Source organism: Thalassophryne amazonica, chromosome 17 (assembly GCF_902500255.1).
Source record: "Thalassophryne amazonica chromosome 17, fThaAma1.1, whole genome shotgun sequence".
Lineage (NCBI taxonomy): Eukaryota > Metazoa > Chordata > Actinopteri > Batrachoidiformes > Batrachoididae > Thalassophryne > Thalassophryne amazonica.
Genome location: NC_047119.1, coordinates 7,531,968 through 7,556,591, shown reverse-complemented (window position 1 = coordinate 7,556,591; position 24,624 = coordinate 7,531,968). Strand labels below are relative to the sequence as shown.

Genomic DNA, 24,624 nt, shown 5'->3' with positions numbered 1-24,624 from the left:
TGCCGCCTTATGAGGTAATGCATGCCAGCGTGGGTGAGTTGGCACGCCTACTCGGACAGTTTCAGTGACAAGTAAACAGTAGCCAACCTCTTGAAGACTTGCTTGTATGTTCTGCACACCATCGTAAACAAAGCATTTGATGAGGTGTGGCAACTAACTCTGACAGTTTGTCCTCATTGAAGTCTAATGAAATCATTCATTACTGTTTGTTGATATGAGTTTCATCTTATTAAAAGCTCTGTAAACATGTGGTTCAGCTCCGATCCTGCCTTCTCCAGGCCCGGGTCGAGGTGCTGGCTTCCAGAGCCAGAGCAGCAACGCGCATACGTGTCAAAACAATGTTTTGTCTTTTCTTTTCTCATTAGAAAATGGGAACAAATTCTGAATTGAGCATTGTCATCAGGAATTTTTATTGCACAGCAGACGTATGCACACATATCCAGCCGAAGCAAACTTACATCCTTTAATGGATAAAGTCACTCATCTTCAACCGCTTACTCCAATTAAGGGTCACAGGGGGGCTGGAGCCTATCCCAGCAGTCATAGGGCGGCACACCCTGGACAGGACGCCAGTCTGTCGCAGGGCCACACATCGACAAACAAACACATTCACACCCACACGCACACCTACGGACAGTTTAAAGTTTCCAATCCACTTTACCTGCATGCCTTTGGATGTGGGAGGAAGCCGGAACACCTGGAGGAAACCCATGCAAACACGGGGAGAACATGCAAACTCCACACAGAAAGGCCACAGGTGGAAATTGATCCCATGATCTTCTTGCTGTGAGGCAGCAGTTCCAAACACGAATCCACTGTGCTGCCCTTAATGGATAAACTGACTGTTTTAGTTGATTTTTTTTTTTTTTTTTTTTTTTTTTTTTTTTAAGGTAGTTTCCTGAGGAGGACATAGGTTGACGAAATAAGTTAATTTTTCTTGTCATGAAGTAACAAAAACTGGAGATTCCGTGGTCTTTTTATTAAATATTTTTGAAAGTAAACAGTGCCATGGCTTATACTGTTTTATCATTATCATGGAAAATTAATGTTTTGGATGGATTTCATAGATTAAACAATTTATTGTGCTTTGATTCATAATACAAAATATTTTCCCTGAATCATACTGTAGCCCGCATATCCATATGTGTTCTAGATCGTTTTGTAAAAGAGAGATGCATATCTCTCTTACTTACAAGATATCTGTCTTGAAGGACCAGTAGTACATGTCAAATTAATTCTGTAGTAGGACACATGGGCGGAACCCATTTCTGTGGCTTCAACCTGTTCGGAATAACTGTGATAAATGGCGGCGGGATCTCTTCTGTGATCAGGTTGATTCATGCTGCAAGGTGAAACAGTGAGTGTTAGTAAGCCTTTATGATGTTCTATCTCTCAAAAAACATGTGTTCAGACAGTCATTTGGGTTATACATAATATAGCAATTAATAGGACAGTATACAGCCAAGAGCCGTAGTATTAAATCTCACCAACATTGCATGCATGGTATGCAAAGTGTGTGTGTGGGGGAGGGGGGGGGCGCATACGAGTTGAACTACTAACATATAGTATAGACCAGGGTTCAATCCCAGGTGTGTGCTTCAGGCTACCTCGTCCCAGTCCACCCAGCTCCAAATGGGTGGGTTTAGCATCCCATCCATGGATACTACCAGACTCTAATTCCCCTTATGATTTCCAAAAATAAGCTCCAAACTGATCTGACCCAATAAGACTCACTGATCATCTCAACAACTGCAGTAGTGTTCACCAGACTGCCAATAACATTCTTCAACAACACAATGGAACAGTAACAGTGACAATGTGTACAGCGATTATTACCCTCATTAACAGTCACAATGTTAGCATGTAGGCACTATGTTATAGTCACAATGTTAATATTCTAATTCATTGTCACTGAATTGTAATAAGTACATGTTGTATTTTACTGAGGCTTGCACCTGGCATATGTAAGGAATTCATGTAACTATAAAACAACACATTGGTTTTGATTTGAGTGACTGTTGACTGAACAGAAAAGGTACCAGCACTAACCAATCCTGGTTGTTAGCCTGGTTTGGAACAGGCTGGCTGCACAGAATATGTGTACATTATAACTTATGTGTCACCGCCTTCAAGAAAGTGAGTCACAGCGAAGTTCAGTCAGGATAAGTAGGAAATCCCGTCTTAATGTGCTGTCTAGGTCATATCTTCTTCCGCAGTTTAAGCCAGGGGATAAAAAGTTAGATCATTCTCAGTCTTTATTGGTGCATCACAGCCAGTGTGTATGTTTTTGGGTGGGTTCTGACTCACTCCTAAAACACACAGCAGAACTATTAATCTGTTTTACTGATCAAAACAGAAGTGCCCTTATTCTGTTCACGTCTGGTTGGCACATAGGTAAGTAGAAAGGCACTAACATGGTACAAGCTGTTGAAAAAAAAAATAACAGAACAAAGCCTAACACCGTAAAATATTGTTCATCTATGTCATACTCTAGTCATACGCTTCACCCCGCCCACTTCTGATAATGAGCAATATTTTTTAAAGTTGATCTTCTTACTATTGATGTGTCTGTGTGGCATTTTGATGATATAACGTTTTGAAGAAACACCCCCCCCCCCCCCCCCCCCGAAAAACCCAATACAGAAGTGCACATCTCAGCGGTCACATTATTTCAGTCTTGATACAGATATTTTCTCTTTCTACTCTCTCTGCTCCCACATAACCACAGTTTGTGAATCTTGTGAAAACCACAGTCCAGACAAATTTACTGTAATGTTTGTATTTCTTAATGATTTGTGTAATATGAAAGCCAAAAATTTAGACCAGTGTTCAGACTCTGTAAAAGTGATGATTTCTATTTGAAAAAGTCTTCTGTTTGCCCAGTTACTTGTAGCCTCTGAAAAAGGAGAGACTTTTGTTGAACTACTTGAATTAATGCTGAAAGTCTACAATACAAGGAGATCTTAATTGTTTCTTTTTAACTCTATTGTGGTGGTGTACAAAGACAACAGTTAAAAACAAGTGTCACTATCCAAATACGTGTATCTTACAACCCCTGGCAAAAATTATGGAATCACCCGCCTTGGAGGATGTTTATTCAGTTGTTTAATTTTGTAGAAAAAAAGCAGATCACAGACATGACACAAAACTAAAGTCATTTCAAATGGCAACTTTCTGGCTTTAAGAAACACTATAAGAAATCAGGAAAAAAAATTGTGGCAGCCAGTAACGGTTACTTTTTTAGACCAAGCAGAGGGAAAAAAATATGGACTCACTCAATTCTGAGGAATAAATTATGGAATCTCCCTGTAAATTTTCATCCCCAAAACTAACACCTGCATCAAATCAGATCTGCTCGTTAGTCTGCATCTAAAAAGGAGTGATCACACCTTGGAAAGCTGTTGCACCAAGTGGACTGACATGAATCATGGCTACAACATGAGATGTCAATTGAAACAAAGGAGAGGATTATCAAACTCTTAAAAGAGGGTAAATCATCACGCAATGTTGCAAAAGATGTTGGTTGTTCACAGTCAGCTGTGTCTAAACTCTGGACCAAATACAAACAACATGGGAAGGTTGTTAAAGGCAAACATACTGGTAGACCAAGGAAGACATCAAAGCGTCAAGACAGAAAATTTAAAGCAATATGTCTCAAAAATCGAAAATGCGCAACAAAACAAATGAGGAACGAATGGGAGGAAACTGGAATCGTCTGTGACCGAACTGTAAGAAACCGGCTAAAGGAAATGGGATTTACATACAGAAAAGCTAAACGAAAGCCATCATTAACACCTAAACAGAAAAAAACAAGGTTACAATGGGCTAAGGAAAAGCAATCGTGGACTGTGGATGACTGGATGAAAGTCATATTCAGTGATGAATCTCGAATCTGCATTGGGCAAGGTGATGATGCTGGAACTTTTGTTTGGTGCCGTTCCAATGAGATTTATAAAGATGACTGCCGGAAGAGAACATGTAAATTTCCAGTCATTGATGATATGGGGCTGCATGTCAGGTAAAGGCACTGGGGAGATGGCTGTCATTACATCATCAATAAATGCACGTTTACGTTGATATTTTGGACACTTTTCTTATCCCATCAATTGAAAGGATGTTTGGGGATGATTAAATCATTTTTCAAGATGATAATGCATCTTGCCATAGAGCAAAAACTGTGAAAACATTCCTTGCAAAAAGACACATAGGGTCAGTGTCATGGCCTGCAAATAGTCCGGATCTTAATCCAATTGAAAATCTTTGGAAGCTGAAGAAAAAGGCTCCAACCTGCAAAGCTGATCTGGCAACAGCAATCAGAGAAAGTTGGAGCCAGATTGATGAAGAGTACTGTTTTTCACTCAATAAGTCCATGCCTCAGAGACTGCAAGCTGTTATAAAAGCCAGAGGTGGTGCAACAAAATACTAGTGATGTGTTTTTGTTTTTCATGATTCCATAATTTTTTCCTCAGAATTAAGTGATTCCATATTTTGTTCCCCTCTGCTTGGTCTAAAAAAGTAACCGTTACTGACTGCCACAATCTTTTTTTCTTGATTTCTTATAGTGTTTCTTAAAGCCAGAAAGTTGCCATTTGAAATGACTTTAGCTTTGTGTCATGTCTGTGATCTGCTTTTTTTTTTTTCTACAAAATTAAACAACTGAATGAACATCCTCCGAGGCCGGTGATTCCATAATTTTTGCCAGGGGTTGTATTATTCATGACATTTCATAAAAAGCTTCCTTCTATAAAATTTTATAACTGATACTCGTGTAACAAAAAAACAGCAACATGAGCTACAGTAATTTAAATAAAAAGCTACATAATGAGTGCATACATTCTTTATTACAACACACCTGGGTCATCACTTTTACAGCCAGTTGACTTTGTTTCCAACTCAGAATATGGAAAGAAGCATTGTCAAGTTAGTGAAGTTTAAAAAGTTACATTGTAAAAGTATGGTCCACTTTTTTTTTTTTTAGTTGTTGGAGACAAGTGCTTTCACTCAGAGATCATGGCACAGAACTATTAAAATTGTTCCTTGCATTGCCAACATTGTAGGGCTTGAAGAGCAAAAAATGTGGGTAAGCCCAGGCAGTGCATTTAAACTATACGGAGTGGCTATTTGCCCAACAGTTCAGTAAAGTAAATATGCGCGCATATACTCCTGACCACAACCAACCAATGAGCGCGCTTGTAAGTTCACTTCCGGTTTCAACGCGGGAGGGGAAAAAAGGCGGATATTTTCTCGCTGGCTGCGGGAGGGTTCGCAGCCCACGGAGCGGCTGTGATTTAAAGTGGTTCTGTTTGGCTCATCACAGGCAGCTGTGTCAAACTAACACCATCTTACAGACAACAAGCAGCATTTTGTTCAAAAACTGTTTCGTTGTTAACAGGCTTCCGTTCAAAATACTTATGAAGTTTGTCTGTTTTCATCCATTGTGGTGTTTTCGCAGTAATAAACATGGTGCCGTTAAATGTGTCAAACATACTCTGCAATAGAGCCTTAAAAGGTGGTGTAAAAATGTAGTTTAGATGCACAAAACGTGTCAAATACACAGTCACGGTTGGGCGAATAAGTTAAGACATCATATTTATCTGCCCAGTGGCTGTGTGTGTAATGTTCAATGTATGACTTATGTCATCACTAAATTAAAAGAACATAATGACAACAAACACTGTTGCATCTGGTGAAGTTTGGTTCATCAGATTAATTAAAAGAGCAGCTTTGTTTTACCAGTGTAATATCACATAGAAGGACTGCCACCTGTTGGAAGGTGAATGCGGCGCCTGACTTCACACACGACAGTTAACAAATTATATAAGGTTAGTGGATGCTGCATAAATTGAGAAAATTGCAAACTGGTTCACACTCATGTATTTAGTCTGCTGTCTACTCGTTTCGGCACTCCGCCCAGCTAACAAGTTAGCAAGCACGGGGAGAAAAACAATAAAGAAATGGAAACTACACCAGACTTAAACAATTGATGTGTGACTTGGGATAGTGCCAAAACGTCTTGTCATTTCTATAAATTAGTGAGGCTAAATAGAAACACTGCTCCGAAGTAATTTTAAACTTGTCTTGAACATTGTTCTGGAGTCTGTATGCCATGACAGGGGCCTCAGTGTTTCACAGACGGATTGAAACCAAATGCTTTAAAATGTTACTCTTGATTTGGTGTTGAAACATTAAAATGTAAGTGAATGAAGTAAGACCACACTGTTTTTGAATTCTGTATTTAAAGCCTACAGTCAGCACAGACTCTCTATGTGCACTAACACATGTATTGTTTGTTTTTATAAAGTAGTCTTAGATAATTACGTCGCAAAAACCAAAATCTGTACCAATTTGCTCAGCATGGCCCAAATTGTGGCGACAGTTGTTTTTAGAGAAATGTCGCCTACACAGCGGAACTTGAAGTGAAGACTGGCCGCTAAAGGTTTACATCTGTTATATCTTCTGACTTCCCTCCTTCTGGATAAATGAACAGACGACAATAAAAGCATTGAGTCTTGGAACAATCTAAACTTTCGTCCATAAAATGGACTTGTGTTTACACAGACATAAATTAAACATGAATTCCAGCTGTTGATGGATGCTAAGTCCTAACTGACCTGTTGTATGAGCCACATATTCTACATTTTTGCAGTGAAGTGTTTATAGAGGAGGTTATAAACTACTGGCACTTCATTGAAAATTTTCATTAAACATAAAGACACGCTTTAATGGAAGCTAATAGGATTTTCTCCAGAGGGAGGTAATGCATTCATGCACATACTTTCACCTATTAGTCATCGCTTCTCTTGTCTTCTCGGCTCCGGAATTTCTTTGAGTTGCCGTTCATGCGTTTGTGTGACGGCTCTACTTAGACTTTGAAAAGGCACAGTCAACGGCTGTGCTGCACACAAATCTCTGAATTCCAATTGTTGACATGCACGTCTGTGTCCTTGGTACTGGTAGCTGTTTTCTTTTCTTCTGTAACATACGGTAGCGTGTGACTCACTTTGTATCACAAGGTGTGACGTCAACGGCAGGTTTTTTTTTTTCTTTTTTTTTTTCTTTTTTTTTTCTTTTTTAAACAAGACGCAAAAGCCACTTTGGATTCTAAACACAAACTGGAAAGTGTTTGTCATGGTGCACCTGCTCACAAATTTTGAGCTGCATTCTTAAAGCGAGTATTTTGATCATACACTGTAAAAACACTGCACGAATGCTCAGTGACACCACCCATAGGTTTTCTGAAGCTCAAATGGGGTGAGTTAAAAATATTGCCATCTTGGCAGTGCCTGACTCCACCTAACTCCCGGACAACTCTAAAGTCTAAACTCTAAAAAATGGTGCATGGGCAAGACCAGCATGACAAATGAAGCTCGAACCCTCCCAAACACACACACACCGCAATAACCATACAAACTCAGGGAAACTGACTGACTTTGCTTTGGGTGTTTAACGCATATTTTGGGTTGGGTGATTGTTTTCATCGTGGGAGGCTTGTATGCGGGTATTTAAAAAATATGACTGGCATGTTCAGTAACATTTACGTCAGTGGACCTTACATTACCATGCTACCTGCTTAGTGCTAACATAGAAATTAAATGATGTTGAAATTTCACTTGACTTCCTTTACTCAAGTACTAACCACGGCCCTAATTATTCATAATATTCAATTCAATTTATTTCTATAGCGCCAAATCATAACATGGAAATTTATGGCTTAAAATGGGTGAGTTGTATAATATCTATCTTATCCTATCTTCTTATTTAGATATACCTTAGTATACACTAGTAAAGTTCTACCTTAGAATTGGAATGTATTATAGAAGACATACCTTAATGAATTTTCATAAACAAGGAAACTGGTAGGACTGTTTTTTTTTGTTTTTTTTTCTTAAAACACAATGCAATACAGAACATATCATTGGACCTCAGATAATTCTGTTTTTTTTTTTTTCTTTCAACTGTCTGTATATGTAGTGATGGTATTTACCAAAACTGGCGGAACAGTATATAGGGTGTCTCAAAAAATGTACCCAAAAGTATTTTGACAGCTGTTGTCAGACATTTTCTGCATGACCATGTTGCTGAAGCATGTAATTTTTCTCCCCAATTCACAGTTTGTAGTTCAGTCTTTCCTTTTTGATGTTTTAGTCCTTTATATTTTGCACCATATGATCAATGTAACCTCTTCATCTGAAGTTTCCTAAGAAACAAATCATCTCCAGTTTTCCAGAAAACCACAGAGCAAATTCAAGACTCCTTGCCATTTGCTGGGGAGTTAGTTTGCTCCGAGACTGAATTTTGTATGGAAAGAGATGCAAGTCAGCCCTTAGGATGTTTTGCACAGAACTCAATGGTTTTTGTTCTTTGAATTAGGGTCAACTGCAGCATTTCTGGAGCCAGGCTCGTGTCCATTCAAGGAACCACAAGATTTGGTACTTCCGTGTTGGCTTAATCTTAATTTTTCAGTGCTGGAGACTGGGGTTTGATTCTTTTCACTGCCTTGTGGTTCGTGATGTTAGATTGTTTCTTCTGTGCGAGGGTGAATGTCACCTAACCTGCTCGTATGATGTTGTCACACGTGTAATTAGTAGTGCATACCTCCTGAGGAAACTGAAGCGTTTGTGCTGAGGAGCTGCAGCTTCCCCGATTTATAAATATCCACGCCGGCGGATGTGTCGTGGGTCTAATCGGGCGCTGTGTCTGCGCAGCGGGAACTGCTTGGAGCTGAGCCCTGCATGAAGCCTCCGTATTGTCTTGCGCTTCCTGTCGCTCCCTGAGAGGAGGGGGCGAGCACTTTTCACACGCTCCTACTCGTACACCACAGTGCGTGCACTTTTTGTGCCTCAATAAGCTTTACTGTCTTCTCGTTTAGCCACTTAAATATTGGCCTCGTTCCTCGTCACGTCTCTTGATTTTAACGTATTGTGACAAGTGTGTCTGTGTTTGGAAGAATACTGGATATGTTTGCAGGATTATGGCGAGACACTGATGTTTATTTGACATGAACTGGTTGTGCTTTTGTCTTCAGCAATCTTACACAGAATGTCCAGTGTAATTTCTCACTTAAGGGGAGCTACGGCCGGTCTCCCCCGTCTCTGGGGAGGGCCTGGGTTTCTCTGTACGACACGCCCCAGAGCGTTCACTGTCAAGGTCAGCACTGACTGATTTTAGTGGCACAGTAGTCAATAAATTAAGATGCGCAGTAACTGAGACCGCAGAGTAGTAAAAAACAAAAGTTTTTTTTTTTTTTCCCCCTCTTGCTCTCATCTTAAATGATTGGTTTAGTAAAAAAAAAAAAAAAAAAAGCCTAATTAATTGAGTAATAGATTATAACAGATTAAATCTATTGGTACAGTAATACGGATGCTGGATTTTGTTTGTTGTTTAGCTCATTTAAACTCCACTGCAGAGAGCTTTTCTCTGAGTTCTAAACTTGACCTTTCACCAGGTTTAATCCATATTACCTCCAAACTCTTGGCATTAAACACTTATGATGAATTTGATCTTTCTGGGTCCCCTGAAGTCAAAGGCCACGTGACCACTAGAACACGAGACATGACTTCATAGTTGTTTCATAGTGACCATAGCTGTATCTGTAACCAGTCCCTCAGAACAGTCATTCAAAAAGAGTATCTTCAAAGAATTTCTTGATGTGTAAATTCTAAATATCTGTATTTATGCACCAAGCCAACATTTTTACCTTGACTTTTAACCAACTTTTCTCAAAATTTTGGTGGTTTTTCCTTACCACTGTTGCTCTGGGGGTTAGTAAGGTTAGACCTTACCTGTGTGAAGTGCCTTGAGGCAACTCTGTTGTGATTTGGCGCTATATAAAGGAAAATAAATTGAAATTGAATTGAAAATCATTTCACGTTGCTTTTGGATGACCTACAGTCATTGCACCAAGTTTGGTCCATATAAAATAAAAAAAATTTCCCCCTCCTATGTACGTGGATGGACGGATGCACAGGACCGAAAACAATATCACTGTATCTGTGACCACTGCACACGGGTGTAACTATTTAGCTCTCAAGTCTATCTCTGTCAATGTCCAAAAAAGCCTCTATGGTTCCTCCTTAAAGTGTGATGTCTTCTCTTTCCAATTTCCAGTTTGGACCAAACCTTCTCATGAATTATTGGTCATAATCTCATCATTCTCACATGAGATGAGGATGATGATGGTAAATGGACTGCATTTATATAGCACTTTTCCATCTGCATCAGAAGCTCAAAGTGCTTTACAGTGATACCTCACATTCACCCATTCACACCCACTCATACACCAATGTCAGGGTGTTGCCATACAAGGTGCTCACTACACACTGGGGGCAACTAGGGGATTAAGGACCTTGCCCAAGGGCCTTTAGTGATTGTTTTCCTGTCTGGCTGGGTTTTGAACCGAGGAACCCCTGGTCTGAAGTCCAATGCTTAACCACTAGACCATCACCTTCCCTGATGATTTACATTTTGTAGCTCCTCCTGTTTTTGCAAATGGAGTCCATGCCAGACCCAACATTTTTGGCAAATCTATTCAAAATTATGTCTCATCAAATGCCCTGTTTCCCAAATTACATTTACATAAGCAGCTGGCTCATGCTTTCCCCCCCCACCCCAAAAAAAAGACATGATGGACTCCAGGAAGTTTCTGTGCAAGGACTGCAGTAGAAATGTCTTTCTGCTTTATTGCTGTCAGTGTTTGTTGTCTTTTATGTACATTTATTCTACTGTAAATTAAATTTATAAAGGTGCTGACCTGCACACCAGAAGTAATTTAGGGGGTTAGTATCTCGCTCGAGGACACGTTGTCACACAGACAGCAGTAATCTACGTTTGAGCCACTGACTCTTTTTGGTTAGTCGATAATCCACACTACCAACAACTCCTTTCTTAATTAACTACTTACCTTTGTAGAATCCCCCTCTGAGTGTGATGTTACGATCAGACGTTATTCTTCTGTTTAGGCTGCTCATTAAGGATTTTTCCAGCGCTCAGCTCAACTCTGACATTTTGGTTTCTGAATAAATGGCAGCTGTAATACAGATGACAAGATGAGAGTTGTGTGTGTGTGTGTGAGGCAGCAGTGTTTACTGAACTGTACTGAGGTTGGGGGAAGACATGTCATTGACATTTGCACTAAAGTCTATGTATCATATTAAAAATATTGTGAAGTGGTTCACATGAAACAGCTGCTACAACATGTACAAAAATCCCCCCCCATCCTCCTCCCTGTCCTGCAGAATCCCTAAACATCATTCCAGTAATATAACTCAGTTTCACAAGTGAAATTTTGAAATAAACACGCATGTTTATGGTTTGTTGTTGATTTGGACCTGCCAGCTGCTGACCATCTGCTAACTGAATTGATTATGTTGCTGCCAGAGATCTCCAGGGGGGTTGGTCCAAAGTTAATGCATGAATTGCAAAGTGATTTTATTGGTTTGCCATGAATTGGCAAGTGACTTGATTAACTGTGAGAACTTAGATGAGGACTAGAGGTCTCCTGGTACAGCTTATCCAGCAAGCTCAACAAATGCAGAGTGATATTTTTACTCCCTATAATCTAAACTTCTTCAAGGACTCTTTTCCTCTTTCTCAGTGTGACTGTGTAGTATCCATACTGGCACAAATTTCCCATATTTTGTCAACGCACAAGACTGGATAATAATAAAAGTATGACAAGTAGGCAGGAGCATAATGAGGTCCATAATTTCTTCTTATGGTGTACACTTTCAGACTTAAGTTTAAATATGTAAACTTTACTAAAAATGTTCAAACATTTTGCTTTACTGTACATATTTCATTTAACACAGTATTTGCACACAAAAAAAATCAGTTTTTACAGAAAAATTCTGGCAACTGTGGTTGCCGGGGGAATTCTGTAAAAATTAGCGAATATGTTAATGGTTTTACATAAAATCTTGAAATTTTACAGTTTAAACCTGTTGAAAAACATCAAAAAAAATCAAACTTTAATTTTAATGGTCCTTTCATGCTGAATTAGCATGACCATGCTGTTATTAAACAATTTTTTCTATAATATTTACACATAGTTCACAGTTCAGCTTCGTTCAGTATTTTTCAAATAATTGTCAATTAAACACTACTCTGCTCTTACAGTTTTTTGTCATTTTACAGGATTTCCCAATTAATTTCACAAGTTTTTTTTTTTACAGTGTGCATTGTCAATTAGAATGTCTACTTAATTTTCATACAATATACATACATGCATCTTCAATCGAGTTGCGGGGCATTTTCATACAATGCTATTTTTAATATTAGTATCAATATAGTTATTTCACTTTTCTTGATGAGATAAGCTTTTAGTAAGTCACCAGTTTGCATCCATCAAAATGAATCCAGCTTTAAACAGCATGGATGATTTCCATGATTTTCCTTTATAAATCATTGGTTGTTTGGATCAGCAATTTCAGTTAAATATATCATATAGCAGACAAACACTGATATTTGAGAAGTGAAATGGAGTTTATAGGATTTACAGAAAGTGTGCAGTAATTCTTTAATCAAAATTAGGCAGGTGCATAAATTTGGGCACCCCAACAGAAAAAACACATCAATATTTAGTAGATCCTCCTTTTGCAGAAATAAGTCTTCATTACAAAACATCTCAGGTTTGTTGGTTTCCGAGCATGGACAGCCCGCTTAAAATCACACCACAGATTTTCAGTAATATTCAGGTCTGGGGACTGAGATGGCCATTCCAGAATATTGTACTAGTTCCTCTGCATGAATGCATAGTAGATTTTGAGCAGTGTTTAGGGTCGTTGTCTTGTTGAAAGATCCAGCCCCGGCGCAACGTCAACTTTGTCACTGATTCATGAACATTGTTCTCAAGAATCTGCTGATATTGACTGGAATCCATGTGACTCTCAACTGACCCTCAAGATTCCCAATGCCTGCACTGGCCACACAGCCACACAGCATGGTGTGGGGCTGTGTGGCCCACATCATGGCCCACACCTCCAAATTTTACTGTAGGTAGCAAGTGTTTTTCTTGGAATGCTGTGTTCTGTTTCAGCCATGCATGCCACCCCTTGTTATGGCCAAATAACTCAATTTTACTTTCGTCAGTCCACAGCACCTTATTCCAAAATGAAGTTGGCTTGTTCAAATGCGCTTTTGCATACCTCAAGCGACTCTGTTTGTGGACTGTACGCAGAAAAGGCTTTCTCTGCATTACAGCATCATACAGCATCTCTTTGTGCAAAGTGCACTGTATAGTTGAACGATGCACAGAGACACTATGTGCAGAAAGATCATGTTTTAGGTCTTTGGAGCAGGTCTGTGGGTTGACTATGACTGTTCTCACCATCCTTCACTTCAGCTTATGAGATTTTTCTTGGTCTGCCACTTCGGGCCTTAACTAGTACTGTGCCTGTGGTCTTCCATTTCCTCACTGTGTTCCTCACAGTGGAAACTGACAGCTGAAATCTCTGAGATAGCTTTTTGTATCCTGCCCTAAACCACAATGTTGAACGATCTTTATTTTCAGGTTATGTGAGAGTTGGTTAGAGGCTTCCATGTTGCCATGTTGTAGAAGAGAAGCAAAGAGGGGAAACATTTGCAAATGATCACCTTAAATACCCTTTCTCATGATTGGGTTCACCTGTGTAAGGAGATCGAGGGTCAGTGAGTTTCCCAAACTAATTTTGTGTTCCAGTAATTAGTGCTAAATGTATTCAAATCAATAAAATGACAAGGGTGCCCAAATTTATGCACGTGCCTAATTTTGTTTAAATAATTATTGCACACTTTCTGTAAATACTAGAAACTTCATTTCACTTCTCAAATATCAGTGTGCTCATCTGCTATATGATATATTTAACTGAAATTTCTGATCCAGACAACCAATGATTTATAAAGGAAAATCATTAAAATTATCAGGGGTGCCAAAACCTTTGCATACAACTGTATATTTAAAGGCCTACCTGTAGAACCAGCTCTTTATTCTGTTTAGGTACAGAAAAAAATCTAAGTGTAAATTCCTTTGGAGCCAATTCAAGGATTCATGGTTCCACAAGAAACTGTCCAGTTGATTATACACAATAAAAGAAATGTGGACCACACATTGTTAGGAAGGAGGCCAAAATTGGCACCCAAGTAGTCATGAACTTTTGTTTTAAAGGTCCATCAGAGTCTCAGGAACATAACTAACAAAAGGGTGGAGTTGGAGGCATATGATTGAAAGGTGACTGCTTTAAGGGGAGCATTCTGTCACTGGGCCCTGAGAATCTGTTGACCAAGGAGGAAACCAATTATCATTTTGAAAGTCAAAAGAAAGTTGAATGAAACAAACTCTTACGTTAAATTGGTCTTGGCTCATGGATAGTTATTTTAGAGGCATGGGGTTAGACTGGTTGTCTTCTAGGATCCAAGGCTGTTTCGTGGTGCCGTGGACACATGCTCCCAGACTTGACATAATGTAGATCAGTTGACTAAACACATTTTTAGTCAAATGGAATAGGTGCTGTGGAAAAAAATGTGAGAATATAAAGTAAACTTATCTCCATGACTGTAGCTATGATTCAACTCTTCAGTCAAATATGAAATAACAGCACTCTGATGGTATTACGTGTATTTGCAATAGCATATTTTCTGTTTTTGTTCAATAATAGGACTCATTGTGACTCCTTCAGGGATGTGGAAGGACCACAGCCCACTAAATAGCCCATTGATAACCTAGGTCAACTGAAAGGATGTCCTGTCCATTTAGTCACAAACGCGTCCTCAGTGTGCATATGTGGAGGTTGTGCCAAAGCAATTTGGAAGAAGCCAGCGGAAGTGGAGCTACTGTTGTCGCACAAACACAGAATCTCTCACTGCTTTTTATTGTCCTTTTGTTGCGAGCACAGTACTAACATGTTGCACACAGACAGTAGGACAGTGTGTTAGCAGATCGTCTATAGCCAAAGCCATTCACTGCACAGAAGACAGAGAACACTGACGTCGACTAAACCACGCCACAACTGGAAACATTCCAAGGATTGTGGGTTTGGAGGGATTTCTACACTGAGGTTATGGTCACTCTAGTGTTCTGCCTCAGTTGATCGCAGAGGCAAAAGGAAGCCACATTGTGGCCGCTTGTGGTGTTGATGTCGACTAGTACGTGCCTGCACAGCTCTGCAGCTGTCGGGTGTTTGAGTGTACATGTCGACAGTGTTGTCGGTTTAATAAAAGCTGTTCATATTGATTTTGCTTTTTCACATTAACACAGTGAGTTGACAGCCCCACTTGGGTTCCGGTTGTCCAGTCAGGCCAGTAGATCTCTGACCTGTTTTACTTTAATTTACTTGCCCCCTAGTAGAAATTCCTTTTAGTTGCAATTACCACACAACAGGAAAAAGTTAAATTGTTCACAAAGTTTGTCGAATAGGAACACAACAAACCTTAAGAGACACAAATGAACAACTCTGTCAGATAATGACAGAAATCATATATCACCTTTTATTTGTTACATGACCTTCGACCTTGGGTGCCTTTGAAAGGTCAAACTCAAGATCATAACTATGTAACTCCAATAGTTTGGAGCCCATTTAGATTAAATGCAGTAAATGGACTGCATTTATATAGCGCTTTTCCATCTGCATCAGATGCTCGAAGCACTTTACAATGATGCCTCACATTCACACAAACACACTCAAACCCGGATGTCATTGCGCTGCCATACAAGGTGCTCACTACACAACGGGAGCAACTTGGGGATTAAGGACCTTGCCAAGGATTGGGGAGGTGATAGTCTATTGCAGTGCAAGGGATTTGGATTTGTCAAGGATAAAATTGTCAAATTTGGGACAGAATTGCACAAATGTCAAGGTACAAACAGAGCAGACTGCTCAGTGGAGTAGGAGTTGAGCTACCACTCAACCCGAATATTAAACTACTCGGATATTTACTCATTTTATTAGTGGAAGTCTGATATTCACTTTAAAAAACTAACTATAGGCTGTCAATAAAGGCCAGCTTCAAAATATATTTGCTATCACATTCTTGGAGGCTTACTTCAGTTATGCATTTTAACTTGAGGAAAAAAATGTGGCTACAATCTGATCTCAGCCACCTGATTCAGTGGAGTTCAGATTCACATTTGCCAAAGGAAGACATAGTAGAACTCATCTGTTTGGAATTAATTCAGGTTGAGCGAGGATAAGACGAAGGCAGTGTGCCCGATCCTGATATGCAAATGAGGGTACCTCCTGCATGAAACATCACCTGAATGTTGGAAGTTAGTAGCTTTTGTTTGAATTTGTACACGCAAGAGAGCAAACACATCTTTTTTTGTCCAGTTACCACAACAAAACTGTTTTTACCTACAGTTTAAATGGTAACGTTATGCATGATAAAGCCAACACTTACTTTACATGGAAAATAGCTGCAGTTGATCCACATTATGAAATAAATGACACGTGATTCTTTGCATAGTCGGTGCTACCTACGAATAGAAGAAACCTATCATATGACATTTGGGTAAGACAGTATGTAGACCGCCGTTTGATTCTTGATCACGCTACCTGTCTGTGTCGATGGACAAGGCACGTCATCTGCATTGTCCCAGTCCACCCAGTTCTAAATGCATATGGTTGCATTTCACAAACTGGGCCTAAAAAGTGTCACAGGTTCAAATGGTAATTGTTTTTTTTTTTCAAAATTCATTATGTAAAGTATACACATGTATCCCATTTAGGTTTAATGAAAAAGCCAATTTATGTGACATAAATAAGTGGGAAAAATGTATTGGAATTCAAAATTCTTTTGTCGATTTTCTCATAATTGACCTTTTTTGCAAAAAAAAAAAAAAAAAAAAAAATTAGCATTATTCAGTCGATTTTCATGCAAAATCTATGGAACTGGTGTTAAATTTTTTGAAGAACCTGTTCTTTAGGGGTGTAGGAAAAAATCGATTCACATCTGAATCGTGATTCTTATTTATTACAATTCTGAATCAATCCAAAATGCCCAAGAATCGATTTTTAAAAAGCATTTTATTAAACATTTTCTTGCTTACTCGCTGCGTGTACTGTTTGTCAGCCAACGGCTTCCGTACTACAACATCCGCAGGGGGGTCCGGCATGCTTCAAACACTCCTGAGCTGTAGCTTAGCATGGCGGACGAAGAGCTAATTCAGCCAGCACCGTCTTTGCTGAAGGCAAATGTTTGGGCGCATTTTGGATCTTATTTGCTGCGTAAGAAGGAGCTTGACATGACTTATGCAGTGTCCAAAATCTGCAAAATGAAAGTCAAGTACTTCGGAAACACTTCAAATCCGCAAGCCCACATGCTATGTCATCACCCGGAGCTAAAAGGAGCGGAGCAGCGGTCTCTGCCAACTACTGACCAGCGCTTCACTAAACTGCCAGTCAACTCCGAACAAGCAAAGCAGATAAGTAAATTTATATCTAGAATCACCTGATTAACCTTGTAAAGCTGCATTTTCTTAAACATAAACATTTTTAAGTAATATAACATTTGTCAGAGCACTTTGAATCGAAAATCTATTCTGAATCAAATCGTCACCCCAAGAATCAGAATCGAATTGAATCGTGAGTTGTTGTACGATTCACATCCCTACTGTTCTTTCATAATATACCATATTTAAAAACATCTGGGCAAAAAAATGACTGTTTATTGAATCACCACTGCCGAGTCCACCTCTGACAAAATTATTTCAACAGACCAGAAGTTCCTTGATTTATGTCCAAATGTTATGAAATACATACCACTGGATAGAGAACATCCTAAGCTTTAAGATGACACCAAGATTGTCTTGATAGGTCTTCTCTTCTCCAAGAAATTACATCTGATGTTCATAAAAATTAACCAAAACGTTACAAGTCCACCCTTTTTGATACACCAGTATATGAAATGTGACCATATAGTGGCCTTGACATGGGAAGTGACCTGCTTATATTGGATGAGGAAAAACCATTAACTGGTCAGCAGGTTAATCATTGATACTAAGCTTTAACTGCACTGCAAATGTTCCAGTGTAGTAGTCAAAAGGAATGGCTCGTCCCAAAATTTAACTTTCTTCTCCAGGGCAGGTGCAACCTTTTTTGCTAATTTCATGCTAATCAGTTTATGCCTAGAACGCCCTCTTACACACTGAGAAAATCCCTGCCCTCCGCCTCCTAGTCCACAGCCACCACAAAATATAATGCTTGCTATTAAAGATCAGTCCTACTCTGAACCTTGCATGGCAGTTTGTGTTTTAGATCAAGAATAATCCACCGACCGTTGCGGGCATAAAGACGACCTCCTGGTAAACACTGCTGACTTTGTTTCTGTCCTGGTTCTAATCTGTTGGGTTGTTAAATCACCAGGATTTCAGCGATCACCTCGTCTGCAGCTCACTCTTTCCTAGTTGTCTTTGTTATTTTGCTTTTTCCTTTCTCTTTCCACTGCTTTGCGATGCATGTGCACACATACACATTTTTCTCCCTTGACTTTTCGCACGGCCTTCGACTCGCTCTTTTTCCAATTCCATGTCTGTCTGCGTCCCCCACCCTGCAGGCACACACACATAGCATATTCAAGTCAAAGGCTCAGCCCGTGTTCCCCCTCCTCTCCAGTATGTTTGGATAGATCTAAATGGTGTGATTGTGACTGCTCTGCCGACCGTCTGCCTCTCAGCGTCTTTGGAAAGTCTGACGTGAGCACAGGCAGAGGAGTAAGGGGAAAGGCAGAGAGAGGGGAAAGTTCTTTTGAAAAACAAGGCATGGCTGCCCTCCAGAGAGCAAAGTCTCGCGTCAGGAGTCAGTCTGGCCCTCTTTTGTCTGTCTATCTGCTCTCTATCCGTCTTCTTCCGTCTCCCACACTGTCTGTCCAAACCACCTATTCCCCTCAGAACAGCCTGTCTGTCTTCTCCACGCCATCTTCAGTTTCTCACTTTGAACCTGTTGCTTTCTCTGCCTTTTTAGCAGCAGGCTCAAGAGAGACAAAACCTCCAAATCTGGGCCTCTCATTTACCCAGAAGGTGTCGCGTTGCATTGGAGTCGCTCAGTGGTGGTGTCACATGTCGTGCCATTCAAAGAGCTGGGCTTTAAGAATGTGGGTCATTTGAAGTAGAGCCACTAAAGTGTGTTGTTTGCCAGTGAATAGGGCCTTCTCACATAGACACGGTAAAAGGCGTGTGAATAAACACCAGCGCCCGGGGGCCACACTAAAGTGTTTGGTTGTATTCTCCTCTGTACCCCACCTATACAAGCCTGTCATTATCCCGCACATGAATAGATCGGTGGAATCACATTTGATACGGGCGCTGTGCTGCCGTTACCTGAGACACCTTATCAAATCCTCCCTGTGAAAGGAAAGATTCTCTATGTTTACAGCATTCCGACAGGAAAACCAGATCGTGGACTAATTAAGTTTGGTTGCCTGTAGTTAGCATGTCGCTGTGCACACAGGCTTGTGTTGCCTCCAGGGTGGCTCCTTTATTTGCTCTCCCCCAGCAGATGTTCAGATCACATGTTTCAAATTAAAGCATAAATTGCTCACATGAGGTTTCTTAGGAAGTTACAGTCTTGTCTGTGCTGTGCATCATCAGATGCACATGAATGCACAAGTGTGTGTGTGTGTGTACTCTTTCAGCACTTGTGCAAACAAATCTAACACTTTTATCTTCTTCCATTTTTCATCTGTCTGCCCCGATGATGCAGGTGTTGGTGGCTGCAATCTTCAATGGGCTGGAATGTCGAGCGGCGGAACTCAGTCCAGCATCTCAGTGGTCCAGTGATGAGTTCAGGAACCTCAGCCTACGGCAGCATAGAACCTGTGTTGAGAATGAGGAGTACGCATACCAAGGACTCTGCTGTCTCAACTGCCGGGCTGGTAAGCAGTAGTAGTCAACCAATATGGGTTGTTCGACAACCAGTGCTGATTTGTCGAGGCCACAGCGGCTGATGGCTGATATGTAATGCAGATGTTATAATTTTATTTATTTATCTTTGTCATGTGTTACAACACACCAATTTAAAGGTTGAGTGTGTGGGATTTACTGTCATCTAGTGGTGAGCTTGCAGACTGCATTATGCCATTGACTGCCGTAGTTTTGTGGCATTATAAAATAAAATGTTTGTTATGGATTTCCCTCGAGGTAAATATGTTCACTTCATTAAAATGAGCTGTAGTTTTGAAATGCGTTTTAAATATAAACCAACATTGTAATACTTGGTTTTAGTAGAAACTAAATTTTGTTTCGTGAAATTTGAATGGCTGTATAGCTTTAAGCAGGTATGAAGTATGCTACATGTAAGTTAAACCGCGCCTGCTCCTAATTTTATATCATCAATCCAGTATCTATCCAGGTCTATGGGATATTGCATAAGGAAATCGGTTATTTTTTTTAATTTATCTGTTTTGTTTTTGTTGTTGTTTGCCTTTTTAATTTGGTAAGTTACAAGATGATGGTATTTATTCTTTTTGAGTTATCACATTGACAACCTGAAGGGGATGAACTCGTTTGTGTATCTTTTCACTCACAACATTTTACAAGGCACATGCCTAGGCTTTACCAAAGCCTTGGAACGAGTAGAATTATGTAAAATACAAACTAAAATTCACATTTAAAATGTCTTTTTGTGTTTAAAAACAAAAAGACAAAAGAAAAAAGTAAACCCAAAGGATAACATGAAAAGTATTATGCATTGATGGGTTTGTCCGTGTTGCCAGTCTTGGAAAGAAAGAATACACAATGATCAGCTTCACTGCAGCACAATCACAATGACGCGCATAAATAAAAACTGCATGCTTCACATTCATCCTTAAGAAATTGACCTCATTAAGTAATGGCTTATTTCATTAGTTGCATTAAATGTGTGGCTTTTTAATCATATTTGTGCATGAAAACTTCAAAGCTTAGCCTAACTGTATTATTATCCTGATGTTTTCAGTCCCGAGGGCTTGTGAACAAATCCAGTAACTGTTCTGTATCACTTCATCGTTATTATGCGCTTGTGACACTGGTTTGTTGGAGGGAAACAACCTGTTTTGATTTGATGTTTTCTTGCTTTTTACAGTCAGTGGTAGGACAGTTAGTCAGTAATTACAGCTTCCATCAGTCAGTTTTTTAAAATTCGTCTTTATTTCTTCTAAATCCAGCACTGTGACCTATTTCTGGTGTGAAATATGAGCTTTTCGTTACCTAGCCAGCTAATTTTCTGCCCGGTTGGACATCAACATTGACCGAACACTCATCAACTAAACAGTCTTACCACATCCACTTGTTATCAGTATCTTTGAACCTTTTTTCTTCCTCTGCTTCTTAAATGATGTCTTCTTCTTAAATGTTGGGTTTTTGAGCGTGTTTTCAAACTGAAGTCACTTATTTCGGGCTTGTTCGACACACTCAAATAATAATGGCCAAACTACGCCCAGGTTGTTAAATATTCACCCACACACAGCATTAACAGCCATTATTTGTTGAGAGATTCTTTATATGTAGCTGTCAAGGCCTGCCTGCTCAACCACAGCCTCCAGACACACCGTGCACAGTGCAGCGACCAGTGAGCTTAACTGTTTAATGATTCCAGGACACACTGAAACCACACAGAAACATATCCAAGAAATGGGGCAGAAATGCTTTTCTGAAGGGCAGCAGTGCTCAGAAGACCTGAAGTGATTTTTTTTTTTTTTGTTACATAAACTGACTAAACGTATTAATTGAAGAAATAAATGAACCAAGTAAAACTTTCACTTTACCTAAAAGTTGATTTTGTTGTATCAAGGCTGTATTTTATCATTGTGACATTGATTTATATTCTTAAAGCACAAACTAAAAAATTCTGGAGAATTGTTGCACAAATAAAGTGACGATTGCTGTGACTTCATTATTTTGTACAAGATTCCTGTAGCACGTTTTTGTTGTGACTGATACAATATTTTATTATGAATTGGAAAATTGTTAGAACAATTTTAAATATTCAGTTAAATTTAAAAAAAAAATGTCTGTTACTTAGTATTCTGGGCCTATTGTGTTCACCACAGTCACTTCTTTTGGACTTGTTTTTGCAGCTATGGCCTAGTGTTTCCCACACAGTTTTGTGAGACTGTGGTCTGTGGACCTCAGACCCTCTAGGGCAAGAAAATATTGTAGAGTTTAAAGTTGATGCAAGATGAAAACTGTGAAGAACTCTGTGTGCACAATATATTGCCCCAAGTAGTCGTTTAATCATAAACACACTGGTTGCCACAAAGCATGGCAAATGAAACAAAGATTCATGCAGGTCACAAATGGTTAAAAAAAAAAAACACACACACACACATAATCCGATATCAAGTATACATTTGAGCCATCAAAGAAATTAAGCAACAGTGGTTATCTATGTTGAACTGTTTTTTTGTTGTTGTTTGGTTGGTTTTTTCCCGAAAAAAAAAAAAAAATGTTTTTGTTTGGTTTTTTGGGGTTTTTTTTTTTTTTTTTTTTGCATTTTCCAAAAATAATAAAACAAAAATACTGATGAGGGCACATTGCCATTGCTCTGTACAATTTTGTAATAGAAAACGTTTAGCTTTTAGCCTGAAGCAGTTGCAGAAGTAACATATTTACCATTCTCAAGTATTGGTAGTTATTAAGTACAAATTCAACATACTGGTACTCTACTTGAGTATTTCTATTTTCTGCTGTTTATTAATTCTACTCAGTCTTGTTTGAAACAAGAAACTAGAACTAGAGGACAGGACCGATATGATGTTTCGTTTTTTTTTTTTTTTTTTTTTCTTCTTCTTCTTCCAGTATTTGGTTAATGAGTAGAACAGACTACCTTAAGAAGTTGTATGTGCAGAGAAACTCGATATCTTCAAGGCCAGGTTGGATAGACATTGGAGAAAACTTCCACTTTGTTTTGTTTATAAAATCAGGGGCGAGTAATGTTAGACCAATGGGTATCGAGAGGCCAACCTCAGGTGTATAAGCCATTGGCCTTCCCATCATACACTTATGTCTGCGTCTGTCTCAGAGGAAAACATTGTCCTTATATGCATCTGACTGCTTTACTACTTACTTTATTGATTCAGATGATACAGAATATTAAAGTGTGCTGGTATGTGGGTACTAATCCTTGTTAATGTTTGTGTGCTCACACATGCGTGTGTATATAAACACTCAGTCATCTCCATAGGTATTTTGACAGACTATTTGCATAATTTTGCCTTTGTACACCACAATAGAATTGAAATGAAGCAGTCAAAATGTTCTTGTAATGTAGACCTTCCGCTTTAATTTAAGGGATTTAACAAAAATATTGCATTAACCATGCAGGAATTATGGACATTTTTATCCACAGTTTTCCCATTTTCAGAAGCCATAGGTCATTGGACAAACTAAATATAAGGATTACTGTTCAGAGAAGATAGCATTTTTACAGGTGGTTTTTAGTTTGGGGATGGACACTTGAGTGACTGTGCAAGAAGAAGACCAGTGACGGAAGGCACCAAGACATCCGCTACAGCTCTGAAGGAACCAGGATGGTGCAACCTCTGCCTGTTGCACCACCGGTCATAGAGAAGAACAGTCATACCAGAAAACTCATCAATTTTTTTTAACCATTTCTTGTTTGATTTGCAGGAACCTTTGTGCAGAAGGGGTGTGAAAGAGAGAGAGAACAAGGGACCTGCCTCCCGTGTGAGCCTGGCCAGACTTACACAGAGTACTCCAATGGAATGAACCACTGTTTGCCGTGCGCTCACTGCCGCTCCGGTAATGAGGACCCCGGTAATCGACACATAGTGTCGATTGCATCTTTAGACAGGACAATAAAGTGTAATAAAAGCTACAAAATACTTCACCCAGCAACCTGCTGAAGCCAGGGGTGTACCTACTGTTCCAACTCTGTTTTATATTATGATTGGCTCAGGTGTGCAGTTATTATTTTTATCTTACAGCCCATCTCTGATTTTATTCACATAACTGCTTCAGTGGGCGTGGACTTGACTTTTCAAAATCTATTGTAGTGATTTTAAACGAAAAGAAGTAACACCTAAGTGAATGGTCTCTTTTTGTGTGTCTATTGTCTTTTGTAAAGTTATGTAAATTTATATATTGGTGTTCACTTTGCAGTGGATAATGTATGGGAAAGTTGATACCTCTTCCTTTGTCTGCACCCCCCCACCCCCGCGCGCGCCTTTCAGAATGTGATCTTATGATGTTTCACAGAATAGCAGGCTGTGTCTTTGTTGTTTTTTGTTTCCTGCACTGAATGTGAGCGTGGTAGTCTCAGGAGGTGTGTGTGTGTGTGTGTGTGTGTGCGCGCGCATCCGTCCGTCCGTACCTGGACGTGGGCCGGGTGTGGCTGTGTCTGTTTGTCTCCCGTACTGGACGTCTTTGTGCCTTGTGAAAAGCTCGAGCTGCAGAAAAGAGACTACTGTTACATAGGATCAGCTTTGTGCACCGAGACGCCACTGGTTTTTGCTCTAGCACCAACTTATTTGTGAAAACAGAGTAACACAAAATGCTTAGCTAAATAAAATTGAACTCTTATTTATAAATTAATCATTCTATGCCTTGGAGTGTACAACTTTTTAAAAAAATATTATTATTATTAGTATTTCATTGTCAAAAACAAATCTTTACAATGAATATTTTTAGATTTTTATAGCCTCAGTGGAGAGTGGAAACTG

General features: G+C 39.4%; 1 protein-coding gene and 1 long non-coding RNA gene across 2 annotated transcripts in view; one reads left to right on the top strand and one right to left on the bottom strand.

Annotated features, from left to right (window-relative positions):
• tnfrsfa (tumor necrosis factor receptor superfamily, member a) overlaps positions 1 to 24,624 on the top strand; it is a 50,171-nt gene that overhangs the window by 11,157 nt on the left and 14,390 nt on the right. Inside the window, exons 2-3 of the mRNA XM_034192119.1 lie at positions 19,668 to 19,839; positions 23,573 to 23,704. Coding sequence (XP_034048010.1) covers positions 19,668 to 19,839; positions 23,573 to 23,704 — 304 coding nt within the window. The remainder of the gene's footprint in view (positions 1 to 19,667; positions 19,840 to 23,572; positions 23,705 to 24,624) is intronic.
• On the bottom strand, positions 1,072 to 23,622 carry LOC117529362. Its single transcript, XR_004565999.1, has 3 exons — positions 23,534 to 23,622; positions 17,359 to 17,362; positions 1,072 to 1,085 (listed from the first exon to the last, which is right to left on the bottom strand). It is a non-coding gene; the product is annotated as an uncharacterized LOC117529362 (long non-coding RNA).